Genomic DNA, 23,280 nt, shown 5'->3' on the forward strand with positions numbered 1-23,280 from the left:
AGAAATCTCCCAGCTGGTCCAACCCCTCTCCCTTCCCTGAGGGCAGAGTCCAGCAGTGAACTTTGATTTGTCACCCAGGGGAATATTTTATGTCACCCAACTTCTTCATCTCGTTCATGCAGCCCAGTGCAAGGGCAGGGCAGGATGTCAGTACAGGCTGGGGGATGAAGGGACAGCAGCCCTTGGGGTACTGGTGGATGAACAACTGGACATGACCCAGCAATGTGTGTCCACAGCTGGGAAAGCCAACAGCATCCTGGGCTGAGTGGGCAGCAGGGGAGGGGGGATTCTGCCTCTCTGCCCTGCTCAGGTGGGACTCCACCTGCAGAGCTGCCCCAGCCGTGGGGTCCAACATCAGAGGGATGTGGAACTGCTAGAGAGAGTCTGGAGAAGGCCATGGAGATGCTCTGAGGGCTGGAGCCCCTCTGCTCTGGAGCCAGGCTGGAGAGCTGGGGGTGTTCACCTGGAGAAGGGAAGGCTTCAGGGGGACCTCAGAGCCCCTTCCAGGGCCTAAAAAGAGCTTTTAAAAAATATGGAGAGAGGCTTTTTACCAGGGCCTGTAATGACAGGACAAGGGGCAACAGTTTTAAACTAAAAGAGAGTAGACTGAGATTGGATTTGAGGACAAATTCTTTTACAGTGAGGGTGGTGAAGCCCTGGCACAGGTGGCCCAGAGAAGCTGTGGCTGCCCCATCCCTGGAAGTGTCCATTTGTCAAGGCATGATTTGACCTTCTCCACTAACTGGAAGAACTTTCTTCCAATAGAAGGTGAAATTGTCTGAGTAGAAGCATTTTATCCTCTGTTCTCATCAGAGACCAAAAGAATAAAAAACTCAATTTGCCATTGCTTGCAGCATTTCTGTTCTTCCAAATCAGCAGCCAGCTTGGTCCCCCATCCAGCACGACTGGGGAGGGAAGTGTTGGCTTTTCCAGCAGCCGGGAGTGCAGGGCTGAAATGTCTGGTGGCCTCCACACTGCTGCAAAGCACTAACCTGCCTCTATTTGCATTTTCAAGCCCTGAAAATGGCTATTCCAGATCCAAAATTGGCAGTTTAGCTGCCTGCAGGTGATTGATTGCATCTCTTGCATTAAGTTGCTGGGAAATGATGCGTTATATATGTGAGGAAGGAGTTAGAAAAAAGAAAAGACCATTAGGCAGAGGTTAAAGTGAGAATGGAGAACAGATCCATCTGTGCAACCTCTCCCTTTCTCCTTTGTTGATGAGTTATTCCAGAAGGTCCAGTGCTCCCCAGTGTCAATCCAGAGTCAGCAATAAATGCAAACCGGTCACGTTTGATCTTCTTGTTGTAATATTTGGGGCAAATGGGGCATGGACTCAGCCTCTTGCACATCTGCAAAGCACTTGCCAATCTCCTGGGTGCAATGGCCCAAAGTCAGTGAAACATTTATGCAGAATTTATGAGATTCCCAAGTAGCTGGTCTGGATGCTGGCCAACGAAGGAGGATTTCATTGGGAAACGCCAGTTGGAAAACCAAGCGGAAATGTCCCACGTTTAACAGCCTCCACTTCAATCACTCCTCATAGCTCCAGGGCAGCCCTTCCTTGCCAAGTTTCCATGGCTTTCTTACCATGCAGCCATCAGAGTGAAACCTTGGCAGCTCTGGGCTAACCCAGGATTGACTCCTGGATCCAACGCCAGTAACCTGGAAGCCCTGAGCATCCTGGCTCCAGAAAGGATTTTCTTGTGCTCCAAGGCTTTCCTGCTACAAGTATGTTAATTTGGAGGACTTTAAGACACTCCAGATACCCAGATTCTTAAATTCCAAGGATTGCAGCATTTCCATTGCCTGAACTCCTGTGTGGCTCAGGCCAGGGAAAGCCCAGGGAATGTACTTAGCCAAGGACTTTGCACTTTCTGTACCCGTGGCTGTGGAAAAAGGAGGAAAGGGGAAGAGGAGAGAGGAGGCTGTCCCACAGTGCAGATCCATCTAGTGGTGATTGACAGGTGCCATGGTTGTCTCCATGCTTTAACAAGAGTTTTGATGTCAGCTCTAGTTGTTGGGTTCCTAGGAATCCCTTTTAGACAACGATGTGCACTGGAGGTTTTATGAATATTTTTTTTTAATTCATAGTTCCTTAGAAATGTTCATTAATTTTTTTTATTGCTGTTGGGAGTTTTTTGAAAGAAAACAAATATCAAGCACTGAAATTTCCCACAAACCATGCATCTGAATTTCCAGGTAGCTCCGTTTCTGAGCATGGATTGACATGTTCTGCAAGAGAAGTCTTAATAATCCCATTTTGTCAGATTAAAATCACGGCGATTTGGGCCACTGGCTTTGTGAAATTGTAAATGATTTGGGATGGGAAATGTCTTAAAAGATGATCTTGTCCCTCCCTTGACCTCAGGTCAGAGAAAATAGATGTATAAAGTGAGCATGTGGTGGAGTACTTCTGTTATATGGGATTTTCTGGCTGTCCTGGTGTTATGAAACTGGTTCCAGTGTGCAAAGCTGCTTTTGCTGCTTCATGTAATCCAGGCAGAATCTGCACCACTACAAGTCACTTCTTAATGGGTTATCACTGAGGGAAAAGCTCTTCCACCCTAGAGCAGTGCAAGTATAGAGTGCTGACATAAATTCACCCAACATCCAATTCCTGATTAATACTTCAGCCTTTGCTGCCTCTTTCCCAACAGCCCCATAGCCCCAGTCTCGTAAGTGACTTTCTTCATCCCAGACTCCCATACACACAACACACATCCTCTTTCTTCATCCCAGACTCCGATACACACAACACACATCCTCTTTCTTCATCCCAGACTCCCATACACACAACACACACATCCTCTTTCTTCATCCCAGACTCCCATACACACAACACACACATCCTCTTTCTTCATCCCAGACTCCCATACACACAACACACACATCCTCACCCTTCCAACTGTCTACGAATGTAACTGGGGTCCCTGGAGCCTATCCCTGTTTTAAATGGATGTGCCACTATCAAGGAAGGACTCTGAGCTGACATTCCCATTTCTTTACCAGACCAGGATTGACATGCCAGTCTTTTCCTTAGTCCATGTTTTTCCCTACGCATGGATAAGGTCATGTCTGTTCAACAGCTTGCAGCTTTGCTTTCCAGATTTTATTTGGATCCAGGATCACTCGAGGCTCTATTTCATGCCTGGCAAGGAGCTCCTCCTTTCCTGCTCGGACATGGACTTAAAGGTATTAGGCAGGGTATTGATATTTTGTAGCTACTTTCAAGAGGTATTAAACATGTTATCAGACATGGCCAAGCACAACCCCGCTAATCTGAGCCTTCAAGCGGGGAGGACAGTAGAAAAAGATCCAACTAGAAAAACTGATCCCTAGAAATTTGTCATTGGGCAACCACACAGCTATGTGCATTTTGGAACTAAATAAGCCCCACGTTCATGGAAAATCCATCGGTGGAGTGGAGTGATTTGGGCCCTCCAAGTGTAACAGGAGGATCCAAAAACACTCAGGGGTGCAAGGGAAAGCATCACCTCCAGATATCCAAGGTTAAAGGCAGAAGTGCCAAGCCTCAAATACTCTCTGATTTGCTGCCCATATGCAGGAACAGGAGCCCAGACACCTTTTTTCTTCACCCTGACACGCACAGAGGCACATCCAGGTTTTAGGAGATTGGTTCAGTTAGAAAAGCAATATTTTTTAAATAGCAGAAGAGTTGTGTGGCTGCATGTAGCAATCACTGCCCTGTTCCCAGCTACCTTGGGTCATGCACTCTGGAATTCAGACCACAGCATCTCACTGATGCTGTGTGGCCTGATAAATAATTGGGAGTAGCATCCACAGGCATGTACAAGGGGAAGAGCTGGGATCAGGGGACTTATGTGCTCTCCTCAAGAGTCAAGATGGCAGAAGGTCACTGTGTGTGTCATCAGGCTTAGCCCAACACCCAGGTACACTGGGAATAAACTGCATTTATTAAGGCACTCCCCAGCAGTGGTGGCTTGGGGACAGCATGGACACATGGCCAGGCTTTGCAAAGCCCCTCAGAGCTGCAGCTGGCTCCTCAGCTCCGCAGTCTGTGTGTGGTTTCTCACAACCTCATGTGTCCCCTTTCCAGCCATCCAGGATGAGCCTGGCGCTGCAGCTCCAGCTGCAGAGCTGGCACTGATGAATGTGTGTTTGCTGGCCTGCAGTGCTTGTGAAGATATTTCCTGAAAACGAGATGTCTCTTTCTCTCCTAGCCTTGTGCTGACATCCTTCCCATGGACATCAGTCTCAGGTCCCAGGCACTGCTTTTCCACCTTCTCATTCAGGCTTTCAGCCCATCTCTTCTCTATCCCATAATTGGCATCCTGGCCAATTCATCAGAGATATATTTTTATTTTATTGTTTTCTGAATATTAGTTTTATTTTGGAAAGTGGAGCAGCTCCAGCTCTCCAGTCTGACTGAGGAGAGCAGCCAGGTTTTGCAAGGACCATCCCTCAAGGATTTCCCTCAGCACCTTGCAGCGAGAGGTCCAGGGGACATTCACCCCAACCAAGTCACAGAGGAGAACACCTCAGGGAGAGGGATCCTGTGGAGGGAATGGAGAAACAAAGTGATCCCCTGTTCCGGTTTGGGCAAATTTAGAAATATATCCTCTGAGAGAAAGCAGGTCACAACCAGCCCTCCCCCACCAGGTTTGGGAAAAAAAAATAAATAAATTTTCCTCGAAGGAAAGTGAAAGAGATAAAAACTATTTCTTTAACAAACACACAGGAAAAGGATAATGATGCTAAATAATAAAACCTCACGCTCTGCTGAGAGAAACCTGGGAAAATTTCAGAGTCCTTCCATAGATCTCTCTCCCCCTCCTTGGAGCTGGGACGGGGTGCTGGGCCCGCCTCCAGGGCCAAGACCTCGGTGGAAATTCCTCCCGATGTATTCTGATGTTGAAACTGCCCAGCAGAGAAACAAGGAAAAGAAAAAACCAAGTCCCAGGAAGACAAAAGTTCAACTCTCCGAAGGAAAAGGAGCTGAGGAAAAAAAAACTGCTGAAAGCTGACTGGAAAGAAAAGCAAGCCGGGTGCTTCCCTTCCCTCCCGCTCTCCTGCCACAGCTGAAAAAAAGTCTCTATCTCTGTGTGACCTTGAACAAGCTGCAAACTGCTTTGAAAAAGTTTTGCTCAGGTTTGCCTTCCCCCTCTCAGGCTCAGTTTAAAGGCATAGAAAGGCACAAAAATTATTTTCTGGGCATAGGGCAGCGATATGGGATACACATCATAAAGTCACCCCAAGACATCCCCTACCCACCAGCAGGAGAAGCAATGCTGGTGATGGGAGCACTGGGATGGAAAACCTCCCAGCTCCCAGGGCTCGTACTTGCAGGACTCCAATGCCACTGGCAGAGTTTGCCAACTGCTTGCAGGCAGGACTGCCCTGGGTATGATTTTCCTCTTTGGGGTATGGCCAGGGATGAATGTGTGTCCTTTGGCACCTGTCCCCATGAGAGTGAGATGTCACCACAGGGAGGAAAGCACAGGAGAGGGTCACTGGCAGATGCTGTTTGCTTGCCCCTCCAGGGAACAGGGAATATTTTGATGGGGATCTTCAAACAGTGTCCCCAGATTAAGCATTAGGTGTAATAAGAAGGGAGATGTTTATTTATAATAAGCCTTTTTGGTTGTTTGAGGGCTTTTACTTCTCTTAATCTTGGTTGTACATATTCTCTGCTGGACTGAGAGGTGGAAAATCAGGAAAGGTGTGTTATTAGAAAAGCTCTTTTTCATGAGGTTTTCCATCAATACATCTGATTTTCCAGCTCCTTGGTGGGGTCCTTACAACCACTCCAAGGTTACAAGGCTGCATCAGCAGTCAGATATCCAACAGCACAAGGACACCCCAGGCTGCTCCCCACAGCTGTTCCCAGAGCTGCAGAGCAGTTTTAGCATCTCATAAGATCATCACAGAATACTTTGGGTTGGAAGAGACCTCATACATCATCTTGTTCCACCCCCCTGCCATGGGCAGGGACACCTCCCACTATCACAGGTTGCTCCAAGCCCTGTCCAACCTGGCCTTGGACACTTCCAGGAATCCACGGGCAGCCACAGCTTCTCTGGGCACCCTGTGCCAGGGCCTCCCCACCCTCACAGGGATGAATTTCTTCCCAATATCCAATCTACCCTCAACGTCACACATTGATTTCCTCAGCAGCACAAAAAAAATGGAGCTTTAGTGTTGCTGGGACCTGAATGACTGCTCCCAGCTGGCTCGGGGCTCTGCTCATGGCATTCACAAGGTCCTTGCAGACCTTGACATCTGTGTCAGCAAGCTGCAGCAGCTTTCTTTGAGAGGCAGGGCCCAGAAAGGCCTCTGCAGTTCTTGTTTCTTCCCAGCTTTGTTTGCTCTGGGTAATTACTGGCACACCAAAGGATATTAGCTCTGGACATGAGAGCGCGGAGAGACTGGCCGCTCTCAAATATCAACAGTGTAGTTCATTGTAATTAATTAAATGCTGACATGATCCCCAACAAGCAAAACCTTCATTATACTCAAATTAAACCCCCTGACACAGATGCTTGACTCACTGTCAGCGCCTCCAAGTGCAATCAAATGCATAGAATGCAGACATCACAGCACACGTGTGGAACACAGGGAAAGATCTTACAGCAGGGAATAAAGGTCACTGCTATTCCTAATTACAGCAGTTTCTGGAGCAGACAAGCAGTTTCTTAAATAGTTCTTGCCCTTATCATGTCTGAAGTTCTCTGTGTCAGGATACTTTTTACAACTCTTTTATATTCAAGACCTACCACGTTTTGAGATGGAGTTTGCAAGGTTTGAAGGGACTGCTCCGACTGTCTGCAGTGATTCACGGACACCTGCAGCCCTAAGCAGCTCATTCAATATTTTTTTCAACCCCCCCATAACACAAAGAAAAGTTTTCTCCCTGGAGAGACACTCAGCATTAACTCAGGACTGCAAATAATGGAGAATCCCTGCCTCCATTACACTTTCCCTAGTTGTTTTATATCCTTGCTATTACAAATGACTGCTTTCTTCCCAGAGTAAATTTATCTAGCTAGAACTTCAAGGCATTAAATTTTTCCACCATTCTTGGCTAGGTTAAAGATATGTTTGCTGTCAGAAACAACTTCTCCTGCATTTCACCACAAAGTGTGAGCAAATCACTTCAATTTCTCCTGGATAATGCAAATACATGAAGACTCTTTAATCTCTTGGTCTAAGCCAAGTTTTCCAGACCTTTGTGTTGCCTCGTAGAGCTCCTCAGAGCATCTTCTGTCTCCTTGGCTTCTTTTCTGCTCTGTGGGCACAGAAAAGGGACGTGATTTTCCATATGAGTAACCTCTGTTTTTCAGTCTTTCTTGATCTGGTTCATCTGCTCCCGTTCTTGGCTTTTTTATGATCTGAGCATGAGATATTATGATTAATTCCCTATGACATCTTGCTCCTAGGTGGATCACACCTGTCTTTTTGCCGACAGCATTGACAGCCATTCTGTGGGGGAGGTGACTGTAAGAGCAAGTCATCAACTTGTTCCTGGAAGGAAAAACATTCCTCCAACGAATCATTTAACCAAAATATTCCCACATGCTACTGCTGAGGGTGAGCACAAATACTGACCCAGAACTGACATTATTGCTGATATATGCAGTACTGGGGTTGATGCTGGGAACCTTCATGTTCAGAAGGTATTTCCATGCTTAATGCCCATGAGTTTAATGAGAGACAGTTCAGCGTGTAACTGCCTTTAAAATCTGTGCCATAACCTTTATGTTAGGGATCAGCTTCACACAGTACCACAAGATATTTAATTACAAACAGGTTGGTAATATTGAAGAAGCAGGTCACTGGTGTTGTCTGAGACAGATGGCTTCAGTTGCCAGGGGATTTGCTCTTTTCAGTGCTTTGGATATCTGGAGGCAATTTTTAGGGGATCTGCATTGAAGGAAACAAGAGTAGAGTCTTCTTACCCAGCTTTAAATTCATCGCACAAAGATAGGACTGAACAACTCTGATGAAAGATCTTCTGACCAAGACACCCTGGGGATCCACTGGGATCCCCACAGACTCCCCTGTGTCCCCCAGAATCCCCCCAGCTTTTAGACAGTGCTGCTGGTGGAAATGCACAAGCAAGCCATTTACACGTGATGTTATTTTTTTCACTTGAAATAAAAACCCATCAAAGTCTCTTAAGAGGGAGGTGGCAAGTCAGGAACTAGTTGGTGAGGATGGAAAAAAAGAGAGGATAATAATTTCCTGGGATGATTCCTTTCTTGATAAGGGTTGTCCACAAAAGCAGCACTTTCTCAAGGAGGGGTTGAAAGCCTACCTAGAGTCACTTGCCTGGAATGAGAAGTAAATATGCAAAATTAGCATATCCAGGAGCCAAAGGCCATATCAAGGCAGGGGGAGTACCCTATGAGCCATGTCTGATATTTCTGAGCAGTGAGTGAAGAGCAAGGGAAGCAAAGAGACCTCTTTATCCAACGAAAAGGTGGAAGAGAGGCAGACAGAATCTCATGGGAGGTACTCAAAGTGCCATGAAAATGGAATGCAAATCTTCATCCCTTCCCTTCAGGTTCAGAAATGAAAAAATAAATAGGGATAGGGCTGAGATGGAGCAGGAAGCATGTCAGGGGAGAGAGAGCCTCATTACCATAATGAGACACTTTGAGACACTCATCTCTCCTCAGCAGAGATCCCACTGCCCTCTTCAGGCATTTAAACCAGGCAAACACAGCATGTTTTTTGCATTCCCTCACCTGAAATACCTCCTTAAAACTCCCTGTGGCTGTAAAGCTTTAACAAAACCACCATGATGGGATGGTTGGTCTGCTCCCACATTTCTTGGTCCTTCTCATCATGGTCTCTGTGCTTGTCCCAGGCTCAGCTCTATGGATAAGACAACCAGGCACCCAATTTTTGCCTCTTGTGTCAAAATATATGGCTTAAGTGTGTCACAGCTGAATAACCAGATAAGAGCAACCTGCTCTAGTGGTGGCATCCCTGCCCATGGCAGGGGTTGGAGTGAGATGATCTTTAAGGTGCCTTCCAACCCAAACCATTCCACGATTCTGTGGTCACATCAGACAGATGACATGACCTTCCCTGTGGAGATGAGGGAAAGGACTGAGTAAGAGGGGTCCTTCACAGGCAGTCAATGTAGCATTTTAAAGGAGAATTCATCCCTTCAAGCTAAAGGCTTCAGGAACTGTTGGGAGTCATGAGGATGTTGTTATCTCACCACTCCTGATATATCTTTGGAGCTCAGTTCCACTTAGCCATTGTTTTCGAAGAGAGAGAGGAAAATGTCTCTTTTTGATGTGCAGTGTTTTTAGAGCTTCATATCAGCTGTAAAATGTCTTTCAGGGCTGGGGAGAGACAGACCAACTCTTTGCTATCTCCCCTGAATATTTCCAGGTTGGGGGAAAAGACGGAAATATGGTTTGGGGTTTTAAGTTTCCCTTCTTATCGCAGGAAAAAACATAAAGAAAGAGAAAGTGAGCGATGAGAAACTGGGTTTTTCCATGCAAGCTAAAGCCAAAAGGGCTGTGCCTTGGAGCCGAGTGCGGAAACAGGGCAGGCGTTGGAGGATTTTCCCCTCCAAGCCTGAAAAGAAATAAGAAGCTGGCTGGCTGGTCTTGAATAACCCCTCCTGAGCCTGCGAAACCAGTCACAATTTTTCATCAGAGCTGAAAATATCCACCTCCCCCATCCTTTTTTTCCCCCCACCCTTTCCTCCGTGACGCCATGGCACCGGGCCTGGCGGTGTGGCTCTCTGGAGGATGCTGTCCAGCATCCATCAGAGCTGGCAGTTCTGGGAGGGGACACAGGCTGCAGTGCCAGGCTTCAGGCCGGTGACATCCTGTCTGCCCAGTTCTGATACAAACAGAAAAGCCCTCGGGGCTGGCACAGTGGAACCGCGCTGAGGAAGCTCCCACACTTCCCCTCAATTCCGTGTTTTCCCAACATTGACATCCCAGTGCTGGTGAGTTTTGCCCAGCTTTCCCAGCCATCAGCCACCACAGCGACCCTCTCACTGTAGGATCCGATTTCCAGACCAGTGGTGTCACCTGTGTTGAGGTCCTGGAAACACTCACCCGCCCCAGGTGAGTTCTGCTCACCCTGACCCTCAAATTGAAGTGAGGACTTTTGTGTTTTGCTCTGGGTACAAATTTTTTTCCTGAGTTGGGTTGGTCCCAATGAAAAATTGCCTTTTTCCTCTGTGCAGCTTGGATCTGGGTTCGCTGTACATAAAATGCCATGTATTCCCAGCAGGATTCAGCCCTTCCAAGGCCTGCCCTGCAGCCAAATCTGATCTACATATTTACGAGCTCGTAAACAGGACGGGGCGGGTGAGTTCACATTCTTAGAAAACCAAGTGCAGAGAAAAGAACTTCTGAGTTGGAAAAACAAAGAGTAGTCTTGGGCCCGACCCAGCAAACACAGTGGTTTTTCCAAGACTTGGATGGCTTGCTTGAGAATCATTCCTCTCCATTCCTTTTCTACTGGATTTCCCAAGCTTACCTTTTCATTTGGGAAAAAATGCACATTCCCAATGTTTCTGAGCAGAGTGGAGGAGGCAGCTTGATAGAAAAGGGACATTTTATCTTGGAGGTGAGTGGAAGGCAGACTTGTGTTTGCAGAAGCCACCAAGGAACAACAGTTCCTTGCAAAGGGAAGTTTAAGGAAGGTTTTAAAAGGAGTTGCACAGCAGAAGGAAGCTGGAGGGCTCACCACGAAGCACCACTGTCAATAAGTGCAAGGAGTAGTCTGGAACAGTAATTCCCCAACCATGCTCCCCAGATCTTGGCAGTCCACTAAGGCTTGGTAAATGGTTCATGGAAAACTAGAGTTTCAAGGAAAGCTAGCTCCATAAGGGAGCCAGCCAGAAAAAAATTTGAGGTTTAACAGTTTTTCATAGAATCATGGGATGGGTTGGGTTGGAAGGGACCTTAAAAATCTCATTCTAGTCCTGGCCATGGGCAGGGACACATTCCACTATCCCAGGTTGCTCCAAGCCCTGTCCAACCTGGCCTTGGACACTTCCAGGGACGGGGATGGAGAGAAGCCACAGCTTCTCTGAGCAAGTGGTTCCAGAGCCTCCTCGCCCTCTGAGCAAAGAATTTCTTCCTGGTAACTCATCTAAATCCTTCTTCTTTCAGTTCAAGAACATTTCCCCTCGTCTTACCACTGCCCATGTAAAATCAATGCCTATAGTTGGATTTTTTGCCCATGAGACCTTCTACCCATGACTTTTTCCTGTTGACATGGCAGCAAGTCAGCTTGTCTGTAAATGTTTCCCTTCCCCAAGCTGGTCATCCTGGCTGTGCTTCCTGGAGGTGTGTTCTGATGCCATCAGGCATTAAAGAGATTCCCGGGCTCAGACACAGCACGAGCTCAGGATGCTCCAGTTTGGAGAATGGAGAGCCCCGGGAATGCTCCTCTCTGAGCGAGCTCTGCACTGCCCTGCAGGGAGCTTAGCAGCCCCACAAGGCCATTGTGTTCATTCAGATCCCAAGCCAAATGGAAATTTTCTTTTAAAGGCTGCCCTGAGCATGTTTCTTCTGGTGAACCATCCAGACACGAATCTCTGCCGTGCTCACTCCAACATCAGCCCATGGATTCCAGTCTCCTTCCTGCTCAGACAGCAGGACAAGAGCTCTTGACATGCAGCTCAGTTGCCCAAGCTCGGTTTCCTTCTCTCAGGAGACTCTTTTTTTTTTTATTCATTTGCATCCGGTAAATAAGAACCTTCCTGATATCTCCCTTTGGATTTGCCAGACTGGTCAATCTTGGCCTTTTTTTCCCCCCTAATTTTATTTATGTCCTTTTGCTGAGTCTCATGGTTCTAAGATTTGTTTTAAAGTCCCCTTTGGGGCTGGAGTCAGGATATTATTTGTGAATCAAGGAACAGGCAGTTGGACACATATATATCTTTCCCAAGCATAAGGAACACTGCAAAAATATTACCTTTAAGAGAGTCTGTACTAAAAGTCAGATGTCAAACGCCTACATCTTTGTCTTCCTTTTAATTCTGTGATTAATTTCAAAGTCCATCTTCCTGTTGACCATGCTTTACTGAGCGTTCTCTGTGTCCTGAATCTGCTGCCCAGCCGTTCTTCTTGGAGGATGAACCAACAGCTAAAAAGACTATTCCAGGGCAGGGCAGTGTTGAAGTGAGTTAATGGGCAGCTTGGTTTGAGGGCGTGGCTTGGAATTAGATGGTCTTCAAGGTCCTTTTCAAACCAAACCATTCTGTGATTCTCTCACAAAAGCACTGCTTTAACTATTTAAAAGATTTATTACAGAGTTTGGTTTGCAGTATCCAAGCCCAGATCTGGTTTCAGAATCTCTCTCCCTTTTCTCTGCCTCATCCTGCCTGAGCAGAGTCCACAGAGCTTCTGTTAAAAATCAAGAAGCAGGAAAAACTCATGGAATCACAGAATACCAGGTTAGAAGGGACCTGAAGGACCATCTGGTCCAACTTTTCTTGTGAAAAGCACAGTCTAGACAAGATGGTCCAACACCATGTCCAGCGGAATCTTAAAAGTGGAATCCACCACTTCCCTGGGGAAATTGTTCCAATGGCTGATAGTTGTCATGGTTAAAAATTACGTGCAATGGGAATATCCCCAGGAGTGACTTGTACCCATGACCCCTCATCTTTTCCAGGTGACTCCTTGTAAGAAAAGGGTTACAAATCGTTTGTAACTACACAGTGATAAAACCTCCCCCCCAGACTTCTTTTCTCAAGAACTTACCAAGCTCGGTTCTCTGAGCCTTTCCTCACATGGCAGCTTCCCAGTGCTTGGATCATCTTCCTGACCACTCTCCAGCTTGCTCACATCTCTTTTACCTGGTGGGGATCAAAACTGAACACAGTGAGTGGAGTAGCACAATTCCTTCTTCATCTCTGATGGTGATGCCTGTGTTGATGCAGGTGTTCCTGCAGGGTGGCCCTCGCTTCTGAAGTGTCCACTTCCTCATTCTGTTTGGTATCACCGGGAAAATTCAACAGGATACACCTGATCCCATCATCCAGGTTGCTGATAGAGATATTAAACAGCATTGGGAGTGATATCGATCCCACTAGTGACAAGTTGCCTGTTTGGGAAGAAGCTTTTTGCCACCTCTCCCAGGGTGTGCCCTGTCAGCCAGTTCCCCACCCACTTGTCCAGACCAGAGTGCGCCAGTTTCTCCAGGAAACTGTGGAAAACCATATGGAAAACCTTGGAGAAATCCAGTCAGACAAGACGCACCACTCAGAGATTCTTTTGATGGTACCCACTGTGTGCTGCTGGTACAGTTTCTCCTCACAGACCTTGGTATCAATCCCTTTGCAGCAGCAGCCCACAATTCCTGAGTTATTCCTTTGTTTAAAGCATGACTTTCTTCTTTAGATATCCCTCATGAAAGATGGAGTGTGGTGTATTCCTTTCAGAGCAAGAAGGTTTTGTGCATGGGACATCCAGGTCCTTGTAAGGAGGATGCAATGGATGAAACGACCTTTTGGAGATTTGCTGCTGCTGTTTTCAGCTACGAGTCCCCAAATGAAGGGTCAGTGCTTTGAGATGACCTAACTCTGGCCTTCTAGTACCTGAAGGGAGTGTATGAGAAAGATGGAGAGGGACTATTTACAAGATCGTGGAATGACAGGAAAAGGGGGATGGATTAACATTGAAAAAGAGCAGGTTTAGATTAGATATTTAAAAAAATTCTTCCCTTTGAGGGTGGTGAGGCCCTGGCAAAGGGTGCCCAGAGAAGCTGTGGCTGCCCCTGCATCCCTGGAAGTGTCCAAGGCCAGGTTGGATGGGGCTTGGAGCAACGTGGGGTAGTGAGAGGTGTCCCTGCCCATGGCAGGGTGCGGAATTTAAATGATCCTTATGTCTCTTTCAACACAAACCGTCCCCTGATTGTATGATTGAACCTTCTTTGGGCCCCCTCACCTGTCTATAATCATATCACAAAAGCACATTTCCAATGATATCCAGCAAATTACAAGTTTAACTACAATCAAACTAAGAGCAGCTATACTGTCAAAAAAAAAAAAAAAAAAAAAAAGGTGAAAAAAAAAAAGAGGGAAAAGAAAGCCAGTTTATGATGTCAAGCCCCCAGAGCAAGAGCTGTAGAGCAGAGCAGAGTAGAGTAAGTACTTTATAGGACCTTGCCCAAAGCCTGTCTTGTGCCCCATGCAGTGCTCCTGTGGTCCTACCACATAATTCCTGTCTTGTGAAGATAGGGACTTCTGGCAGAGCAGGAGGTGCTGTGTGGCAGCCCACCAGGGTGGATCTGCAGTGTGGAGCAGAAGCTTTGCATTCCAGGCCCTGTGATGTGGCACCAGGGCATATGGAGGTAGTTAAGGGAGCAGAGTCTGCTGGGGCAGTATTGGGGGGCTGCAAAGTCAACTCTTTATGTTCTTTTGAGGATGGGCTCTGGAGTGAATTGTTCCCTGGACCAAATTCATCTGGAGGGGTCTGGCTGGGCCACGCTAAGCAAATTAGCACTATTCACAATCTTTGAAATGACTTGTGAGGTTTCTGTCAGGGAACAGTGTAGATGAACCTGTGTGGCTCCTCACTTCACCTTCCACTGGTGAAATTCTTCCAGTGATCAAAGCCCTGTCCTCCACAGGGGAGAAACTGGTGTATGGAAAGCTTTGGCAGCTTCTCAGAGAGGATCAGACCACCAGGTGATCATGATATTCAGTGTGAAATCAATCAGGCATAACCTTGGATGCCCGTGATGTGGTTGCCCTTGAGCCAGGAGTCTGAGTCCAACCATCTGAAACCTGGTGTGATCCATCTACCTGGTACACTTACACTCAGGATGAGATGGATCACTCCACTCTCACCACAAAATCTGCCCTCTCAGCTATTGACTGTAAGAGGAGCCCCAGGACCTGCTCAGATGCCTGAACTCAGGTGTTTCACACAAGAGCCATGCTTTTCAGGAAGTGTGATGCCTCAGAAACATCCTCACAGCAATTACTCCCACCAGTGGTCCAAATTCCTAGGACAACTCTGAGAAAATCTCCAATATTTGAGGGGAATAAAGGGCAATTTTGGTCAAAATCCTACTGATGTGCAGCACCTTAGAGAAAAGTTTTGGGGACATCACTAGAACCATACTCCTAAATGTTCGGAGACAGGTTTGGGGGCCATGAATTTGACAGTGAATGAGCAGTACAAGGCTCTGCTGCATTATCCTCCTCTTGCTGACACACAAACCACACTCAAATCTCAAATTTGGGAGCCTTCTTGAAAGTGTTGGTGTTTTTCAGAGCTCTTGACTGGTTTCTCCTCCCTTTGCAATCTCCCCACCACTGCCAGACATAAGTTTCCCTGATCTCCATCACACCCAAAGCTTCCCTCCCTCCCCACAGGGACCCCACACACCAGGTTTGCACACCCCACCACGGGCTTTGGCATGGTCAGGGGCTCTCGAGGAGCATCTCTCCAACCATGACCTGGAACACAACACTGCCTAGAAGGTCTGCAATGGTCAGGAGAGTGGTGGCTTCTCCCTGCTTCTCTTTGGGCCACACCAGGATGCAGAAGTTGGACACACAGGCAGCAGAGAGACATGCAGGCAGCTCATTGGGGCTTTCATTGGGAAGCTGCTGCTTATCTGTGACATTGTTTATGGGATCAGCTGGAGGGCTGACAGGCCTGAGGAATTCCACCCGATATCCCAGTGCCATCATCCTCCAGGGAAAACACTTGAGTGGCTGTGAACATGCTGTCCTCCTCCCTAGGCCAAGCAGCTTTTGGATCCATCCTAGGAGGGCAGTGAACTCCCTCATCACTCCAAAAAACACCAAGGAGGTGTTAACCCTCTAGGGACCCTGATATGCCTACGAATACCCAGTGGAGGTGGTTAATAGAGGAGGAGGAGAAGGTCGGGAAAGACCAGTCAGAATCTGAGTCCCACACACTGGGAGAAATCCTTGCTGAAATCCAGCCCATTCTCCCATAGTTTGGCAGCTGCATCACGGAGATTGTCCATCATGAGGGCCTGGGAAGGAGCTGGCAAAGAGACATGCAAGCTGGGTATTGAGCAGAAAGGGGCGGTTCATGATTACTTTGGACCAGATTTAATTCATTTACTTCGTGAGAGTCAGAAAAAAAGAAGGAAGAGAGTGAGAGTCAGTTTAGGTTGGATACAAGGAAAAGGGCTTTTAATATGAGGGTGGGGAGGCCCTGGCACAGGGTGCCCAGAGAAGCTGTGGCTGCCCCTGGATCCCTGGAAGTGTTCAAGGCCAGGCTGGACGGGACTTGGAGGAACCTGGGATAGTGGGAGGTGTGGAATGAAATGAGCTTTATGATCACTCCCAACCCAAACCATTCCATGATTCTCTGACTTCCTTTGGCCAGGAGGACCCACAGTGAGCAGCTGTGGTACCTCCTGTGCCAGGGCTTTTTCTCTACCAGCTGCAATTCTCTGGACTTGCTGCTCTGATACATCCCTAGGGAGTCCTCAATCCTCTCCCAAACTTTTGATGCCACATTCAGGAGATGCTCAAGCAATGGGACACCTGTCCCCACCACAATCCTAATCCTATCTATGGATTTCTGGAGCTTCCCAACTCAAAAACAGAGCAGTTTGCACATTGGTAATGTTTTTTTTAATTTTCCATGAGTTTGGCCAATCAGTTTTACCATTCATAGCCTGCTGCTTGCAGGGACGTCCACAGCTGAGCAACCTGCTGTGAGATGACCGCGTCCTCCTCTTAGCTGCTCACCTGCCACCTCCTGTGGAAGGTGTCACCTTCCCTCTCCTGTGATGACACCTATAAGGTCCAGCCCTCCAAAACCTATTTTTTTGCAAGCCCATTCCTGATACAAAGCTCACACCAAGCAACAGCAACCTTTATCGGTGTTGAACAGTCCTGCTGGTCCTTGCATTTCAAATTTCATGGCGGGACAGCACTGGGACATGACTTTGTCCCTTTGTTTTTCCCACCTGCTCTTGTGTCTGCAGCGTTTCTGTGCCACGGACTATTCAGGACATGCTGCAAAGCCGGGACCTTTTAGAACAAAGATGCTTTTGCCAGCTAAGCCTGCTCATGGATTCTGCCTGTACACTGGGAGCCAGGGCCAGAATTTAGATTGGACTGGCTCCATTTGCATTGGTGCATTTTTCTTTTTTCTTGTTTTGCTTTATTTTTTTGAGCGGTGAACACTGGGACCAGCAACTCTCCAAACAATCCAAGTGATATCACCTTCCAGTGAGTCATGGGGAGGGCAGGGTGAGGAAGGGCAGGCAAGGAAAAATCATGAGATTGTGTTAGCTCGAACAAGCTAAAAAAAACGGGATATGTGTTTGGATACGTGAAGAGGAGATTGCATCCACTGCCACCCATCACAGAGCATCACAGTTTTGGGAAGCATCCCCACGGCTCCAGAGATTTTTACCTGCCTGGTTTTCCCCAAATATGACCAGGGTGACATTAACTAGGAATAAAAAAATACAAGTATGAGCACGTACTTTATTGGCTCAGTTTTTGCACCACCAAAAAAGTGAAGTTCAATTTTCAGATCGTATTTAGTCTGTAGCTTCAGTCACTTTGCAAGGTTCAAACAGGCTTTTCCTGAGCTCACCTGCAGCATTCTTAATTTCTGAATGGTCCTGAGGATAATTATTTAGAATTACAATAGGACGTACAGCCCTTGCCCTGATCCAGCTCTATCAGATTCAGATTTTGCAAGACGTGGGATGATCTTTTATAAAATGATGGAAGGAATAAAGTCCCCAAATGGCCTGTTAAGAGCTTATTATTATTATTATTATTATTATAAATTTTGATGGATGTCCCCGAATTGGGTGTCACCATCTCCTCCTCCCTCATCCCATGAGGTGTTGAGCTGGATGCCCAGGAGAGGTGTCCAGAGGGCTGATTTTGAGTGCATAGCAAAAACTCCTCTTTAAACAAGACCACGTTTCCCTGCTGGATTGTGACACAGATCCGACAGAAATTGTTCTTCCTGTTCTTTGATGCTGCCTGTCCTCGCTTTGATGCTTTTGGGGCCAGATCACCAAAAATTGCTCTTACACCGAGATAACAGACTGAAGTACTGGTGCATCACTCTGTGTTGCTGTTCCTGTTCTTTTACTCACATCCTCTATTTCTAGACCTTGGACACATCCTTCTGTGTTTCCTGAGCTCTTCAAATGTCCATCACTCAGTACTGACTTTGACTTATTTATATAGGAAATGTTACAAAGCCCAGCCCAAAACCCTCAAAGTGTTGTTGTGTATTCGTGTATATGAAAGCAAAAGCTGATTTCTTCAGTTTTTTACACAATCCCTAAAAAAGACCCCTCAAATCCTCTTATGTGCAGCCTCTCAGTGCCCATCAGAAGATTCTGATGCTCCAACATGTGCAGAGCAGCTGTTCTGGGGACTCCCTGCCTAGTTCTGTTCATCCCAGGGCAAGGAAATGAGGAAACTGTGGATGCACTCAGGACACGTCCCTTCCAAGGGCCATGCTTATTTGCATGGTAATGAGGATGGTAATGGGCCCCTTGTCTTCATATGTACACAAGGTTCTCACTGGGTGAAAACCAGCCAAAGCTGAAATTCAGAGGATTCATAGCTTCTTTTCCTTTTCAATTTGTGTTTTCTATCTGGATGCAAAAGACAAAGCACGTAGTACAGAAACTGCATTGTGCACTGAACTGCTAAACACCAGATAGAAATTATTATTTTAGCAACCATCAGGCTGTTTAGGCAAGCACCAATCTCTTAAGTAGCCTGGCTCAAGCAGTAATTACCAGTTGAATTTAAAAAGAGACCCTTCTTTTTATTTGCTTTGTTACCATAGTTTTTTGTTTTCGTTTCCTCTCTCTTGAAGCTAAAAAATGCTCCATAGAGCTGCAGCTCCTCTGAGAACCCAGAGCACGCTGCAAACAGGGTTCACAGCAGCACTGTGAAGAGTTCATGGTAATTAACCCTTTCTCCAGTGGGGAAACTGAGGCAGGAAACCACTCCCTGACAAGGGAATGAACAGGATTATACGTTCAGTGAAGTCCTTCACCTGCCTTGGTCCCATTCCTGGATGCATCCATGGTACCTGTAGGTCCAGGGGGGTGGGTTGGGGGCACTGTGAAAAAGGGCATGGTCAAAGCCATGGTGGGATGAAGAATGGAGGAGATGCTACGTGGAAGGCAAAGGGGGATGGCCCCAGCACCACTGGGGTGTTCAAAGCTCCTGGCTGTCGCTCAGGGAGGTGTTTCTGATGGGGTTGAAATCAAATCTGGTGATTCCAGCAGCCCAGAACCAACCTGTAAAACCTCAGCACTGTCCCCAAGAGAAGAAACTCCTTTAATCTAAAACAGCCAAGGTGGGGTCATTCCCTCTATGCAACTGAGCCCTGTGTTAAGGGAGCCAGCAGGGAAGATGGAGAGAGACTGTTTATGAGGGCCTGGAGTGATGTGACAATGGGGAATGGCTTCAAACTGCCAGAGAGCAGGGTTAGATGGGATATTGGGAAGAAATTCTTCCCTGTGAGGGTGGGGAGGCCCTGGCACAGGGTGCCCAGAGAAGCTGTGGCTGCCCCTGGTTCCCTGGAAGTGTCCAAGGCCAGGTTGGAGAAGGCTTGGAGTAACCTGGGTAGTGGAAGATGTCCCTGCCCAGGGGGATGGGCCTGGATGGTCTTTCAGGTGCCTTCCAACCCAAACCATTCCATGATTCCATGATCATTGCTCCATCCAAAGCCACTGACTGCACCACCAGCAGCTGCTCATTAAGCTGCAAATGCTTTCATTTCCAGGAAGGCTCTGAGTCTTCCCAGCACAGAGATGTCAGTCCTGCTCACTCTCCTTATTCCATGCCCCCTTCGGCACACACTGACAGCCAGCCTCAGCTCCAGCTCACCTTGGGTGGGCCTTCAGCAGATATTTAGGCTGCTTTCCCTGCCCAACCACCATAAAATGCTAGGATCTGTCTGCCTTCTCCCACATCCCCGTGATGGAGCTGCCCACGTACCTAATGTTGAGTCTGGCTGAAATTTCTCCACTTTTTAGGGATGGGTGTATGAAAGCTTTGCTGGAACCAGTTCTCTGAGTTTCCTGGAGGATGGTTTTCCTCCAGCAAACAGCCTGGGGAGCTTTTATGCAGTGTCAGTCACAAATTCCTGGCTCCTGGCACCTGTTTTACTGTTTTGACATCAGGCTTAGGAGTGCAGGGGAAAATAATAATGATATCTGGAGTTAATGTTATTTACTAAAATACAAATTAATGCTCAGTCACATGGTGGCACGATTTGTCATCCAGAGCTAAAATTAAAAGAAATTAAGGCTGAGTCAGAAAGTTATTTCAGATCCAAGTGGGGAATGCTGTGTCGAGGCCATGTGGGAGCAACACTGACATCTTCTGGCTCGAAAACAAACCTCCAGCCTTTTCACCAAGAAAACCCCAGGGAAACTCTGCAAAAACCTAAGGAGGGGCCAGGTGCACAAAAGCGTTTTAAAGAATCAAGGACAAGCTTTGGGGCAGTGGATATTATGTGAGCCCACTTTAACATCTCCCCTTAGCATCACCACAAAATCTGAACGGAGGGTGTGTGACACTGATGACCCAAAATACGTGTGAGGAGGAGGTGAAGGGGTGTTGTTCTTCTCAGTGCAGGTGGCAGGGCTGTATCCATACTTTTATGCTGAAGTCTGTAAGTCTGGAGGCAACAAATTACCTGAAAGTCACATTCCACTAGGCCAGGTTGCTCCAAGCCCCATCCAGCCTGGCCTTGGACACTTCCAGGGGTGAGGAGATACAGTTTCTCTGGGAAACCAGAGAAATGTTCCAGGGTCTCACCACCACCACACCTTCAGAATCACTTTTCTACACACCTCACCTCCCCTAGACTGGATTGACCACCACCCTTATCGCCTTACTCTGCCACACCCTTCCCCTTCCTCTAACTGAGTTTCTTTTAATCTCTTCCAAGGTTCTTTCTTCCCATCCCTGAAGCCCTCCGAAATCGTCTTCAAGATCATCTTCTGGCTGGGATACTTCAACAGCTGCGTGAACCCCATCATCTACCCGTGCTCGAGCAAGGAGTTCAAGCGCGCGTTCATCCGGCTGCTCAAGTGCCAGTGCCACCGGCGGAGACGGCCCATCTGGAGGGTCTACGACCACCACTGGAGAGGGGCCTCCATCAACAGCTCAGTGCAGGACTCAGAGACAGACCTAAGGCCCAGGATTAACACCCTGAACAGCTCCTTCATATTTAACTCCTCCTTCCAGGAGAGAGCCAGTAAGAGGAGAACACTCAGCTTCAAGGGCTGGAAAATGCTCACCCCTTTCCAGAAACCAGCATCCACCCAGCTGAAGGAGAAGATGAACAGCCTTTCTAACAAAATCCGGGGTGGCTCCAGCAAAGGGGGGGTGACAGCCACCTACAAGACAGAGGTGGAGTCTGTCTCGATCGGGATCCCTCATGATTTCACGGAAACCATCGACTACCAAACCCATGACTTAACAGACTGCTGTGGGCTGAGAGAAACAGATATTTGAAGCCTCTGGGGCAGCTGTCGATGGTTTCTTTAGAGGTATCCAGCAGAAACATGGAGGGATACCACCTGTGGGTCTGTCAGGCAGGCTGGAAGCAGCAATCAGGTATTAAATGCAGTTGCCCAAAGGTTATCCAAGCATCCCCCACGTGGAGCTCAGCCCCTTCTGTGGGATTATGGGTTCCTCAAATTAGAGCCAATGGCATATCCCATTCTAACGAGCCACAGCAGGAGGGGAAGGTCTGTCAAGACCCATCAAGGCAAGAGCTATCTCCTCCCATGGATGGTGGTCTTTGGCTTTGGAAGAAGCTGTGCAATTAAGGGAAACCAGGATGTCTCCTTTGCCTTAAAAACACCACCGTGAAATCTAACGGAAAGATTGAATCCCAAAAGTTGCCAACCCTGCCTTAGTACATGTGGTCATGTTTCCATCCAGAGGCCGCATCCAGGAAGGACACTGCCCAGCAGTAGCTGGCAGTTGATCCTTTATGTGGTGGGTTGGGAGCTTGTAGGTCCTGAACAGGAGCTCCAGACAAGGCCTTGGCTTTGGAGGGAGAGCAGACTCGGGTGTTCCCAAGCCGGGTGGAGGGATCCCAACTCTCAGTCATCATCTCTGCAGTGGCCACAGCTTTGCCCCTTCCACATCACCTGGTTTTAGGCCAGAGGAGTATTCCAGGTGTGTACACTGCTGCCAAGGGGTGTACAGGTCTCTCTCCTCTCATTCCATCCTGTGAACCGTTTCCCCGTTCACTTTCCAGTGAAACACTTGCAATCCACCTTGCTTTAGTGAACATCCATCTGTGACACACAGAGAAACCAGCTCCTTTAGGTGTCAATCATCCCCAATCTTTCCTGTCCCCTTTTTGCTCTCGTTGTTTCTCTCAAAAAGTGCAGGAGAAAAATGCATCCCAGGGGCTTCACTCAGGACAAGAGGAAATGGCCTCAAGTTGTGCCAGGGAACATTTAGGCTGGATACTAGGAAGAATTTCTTCACTCAAAGGGCAGTCAGGGACTGGACCAGGCTTCCCAGGGCAGTGGTGGAGTCACCATCCCTGAAAATGTTCAAAAGACACGAGGATGTGGCACTTGGGGACATGGTTTAGTGGTGAATGTGGTGGTGCTGGGTTAGTGGTTGGATTCAATGATCCAAGAGGTCTTTTCCAACCTTAATGATTCAGTGATGCAGGTCCTCAGCCAGCCTGTGCTGTGGCTCAGGAAAGGTGGGGTGGCTGAGTTCGGAAATTTGCATTTCTACTGCCCATAGAGTCCAAGCTAAAGTGGAGCTGAGGTGCAGTTGGAGCTCCCTTGAGTAGAGGGATCTTCTCCCCAGGAAGGGTCACACTCACGACCCTTCTCCCAAGGGGCTTCCCACATGCCTGATACATCAAACCTTTGGTGGCTGCCAACAATTGCCTTGGTTTTGTCCACTAACATGGTCAAAAGTAATGACAATAAAGGTGTGGTTTTTCCCTGCTCACAGAGTGTGAGCACCTCTCAGGAGGGCACTGCGGGTTCCTCTGGGAAACTCAAGGAGCTGAAGCCATGACAAGCCCACCTTGGCCAGTCAGCTCACAAAATGGTCACCCAAACTCTACTTGGCCATGGACTGCAGGCACTGGTTCAAAATTCAGAGTGGTTTGATCAAATTTCAGATAATGAGCCCCAAGGAGCGACCATCAGGTTCAGCCATTAGCAGGAGACACGTAGGTGATGGAGGCAAAGGACGGATCTGAAGTGAGGTGCCTCAAGCCAGGGAACTAAAGAACAGGAATGTGAACACCTGAGGGGTGGAAACAC

General features: G+C 47.7%; 1 protein-coding gene across 1 annotated transcript in view; it reads left to right on the forward strand.

Annotated features, from left to right (window-relative positions):
• Positions 1–22,578, forward strand: part of ADRA1D (adrenoceptor alpha 1D) — a 38,725-nt gene extending 16,147 nt beyond the window's left edge. The window contains exon 2 of the mRNA XM_010402111.3: positions 20,919–22,578. Within this exon, the coding sequence (XP_010400413.1) occupies positions 20,919–21,487 (569 nt within the window). The 3' untranslated portion in view covers positions 21,488–22,578. The remainder of the gene's footprint in view (positions 1–20,918) is intronic.
• The last annotated feature ends 702 nt before the right edge of the window (positions 22,579–23,280 follow it).

Source organism: Corvus cornix, chromosome 4 (assembly GCF_000738735.6).
Source record: "Corvus cornix cornix isolate S_Up_H32 chromosome 4, ASM73873v5, whole genome shotgun sequence".
Taxonomy (NCBI): domain Eukaryota; kingdom Metazoa; phylum Chordata; class Aves; order Passeriformes; family Corvidae; genus Corvus; species Corvus cornix.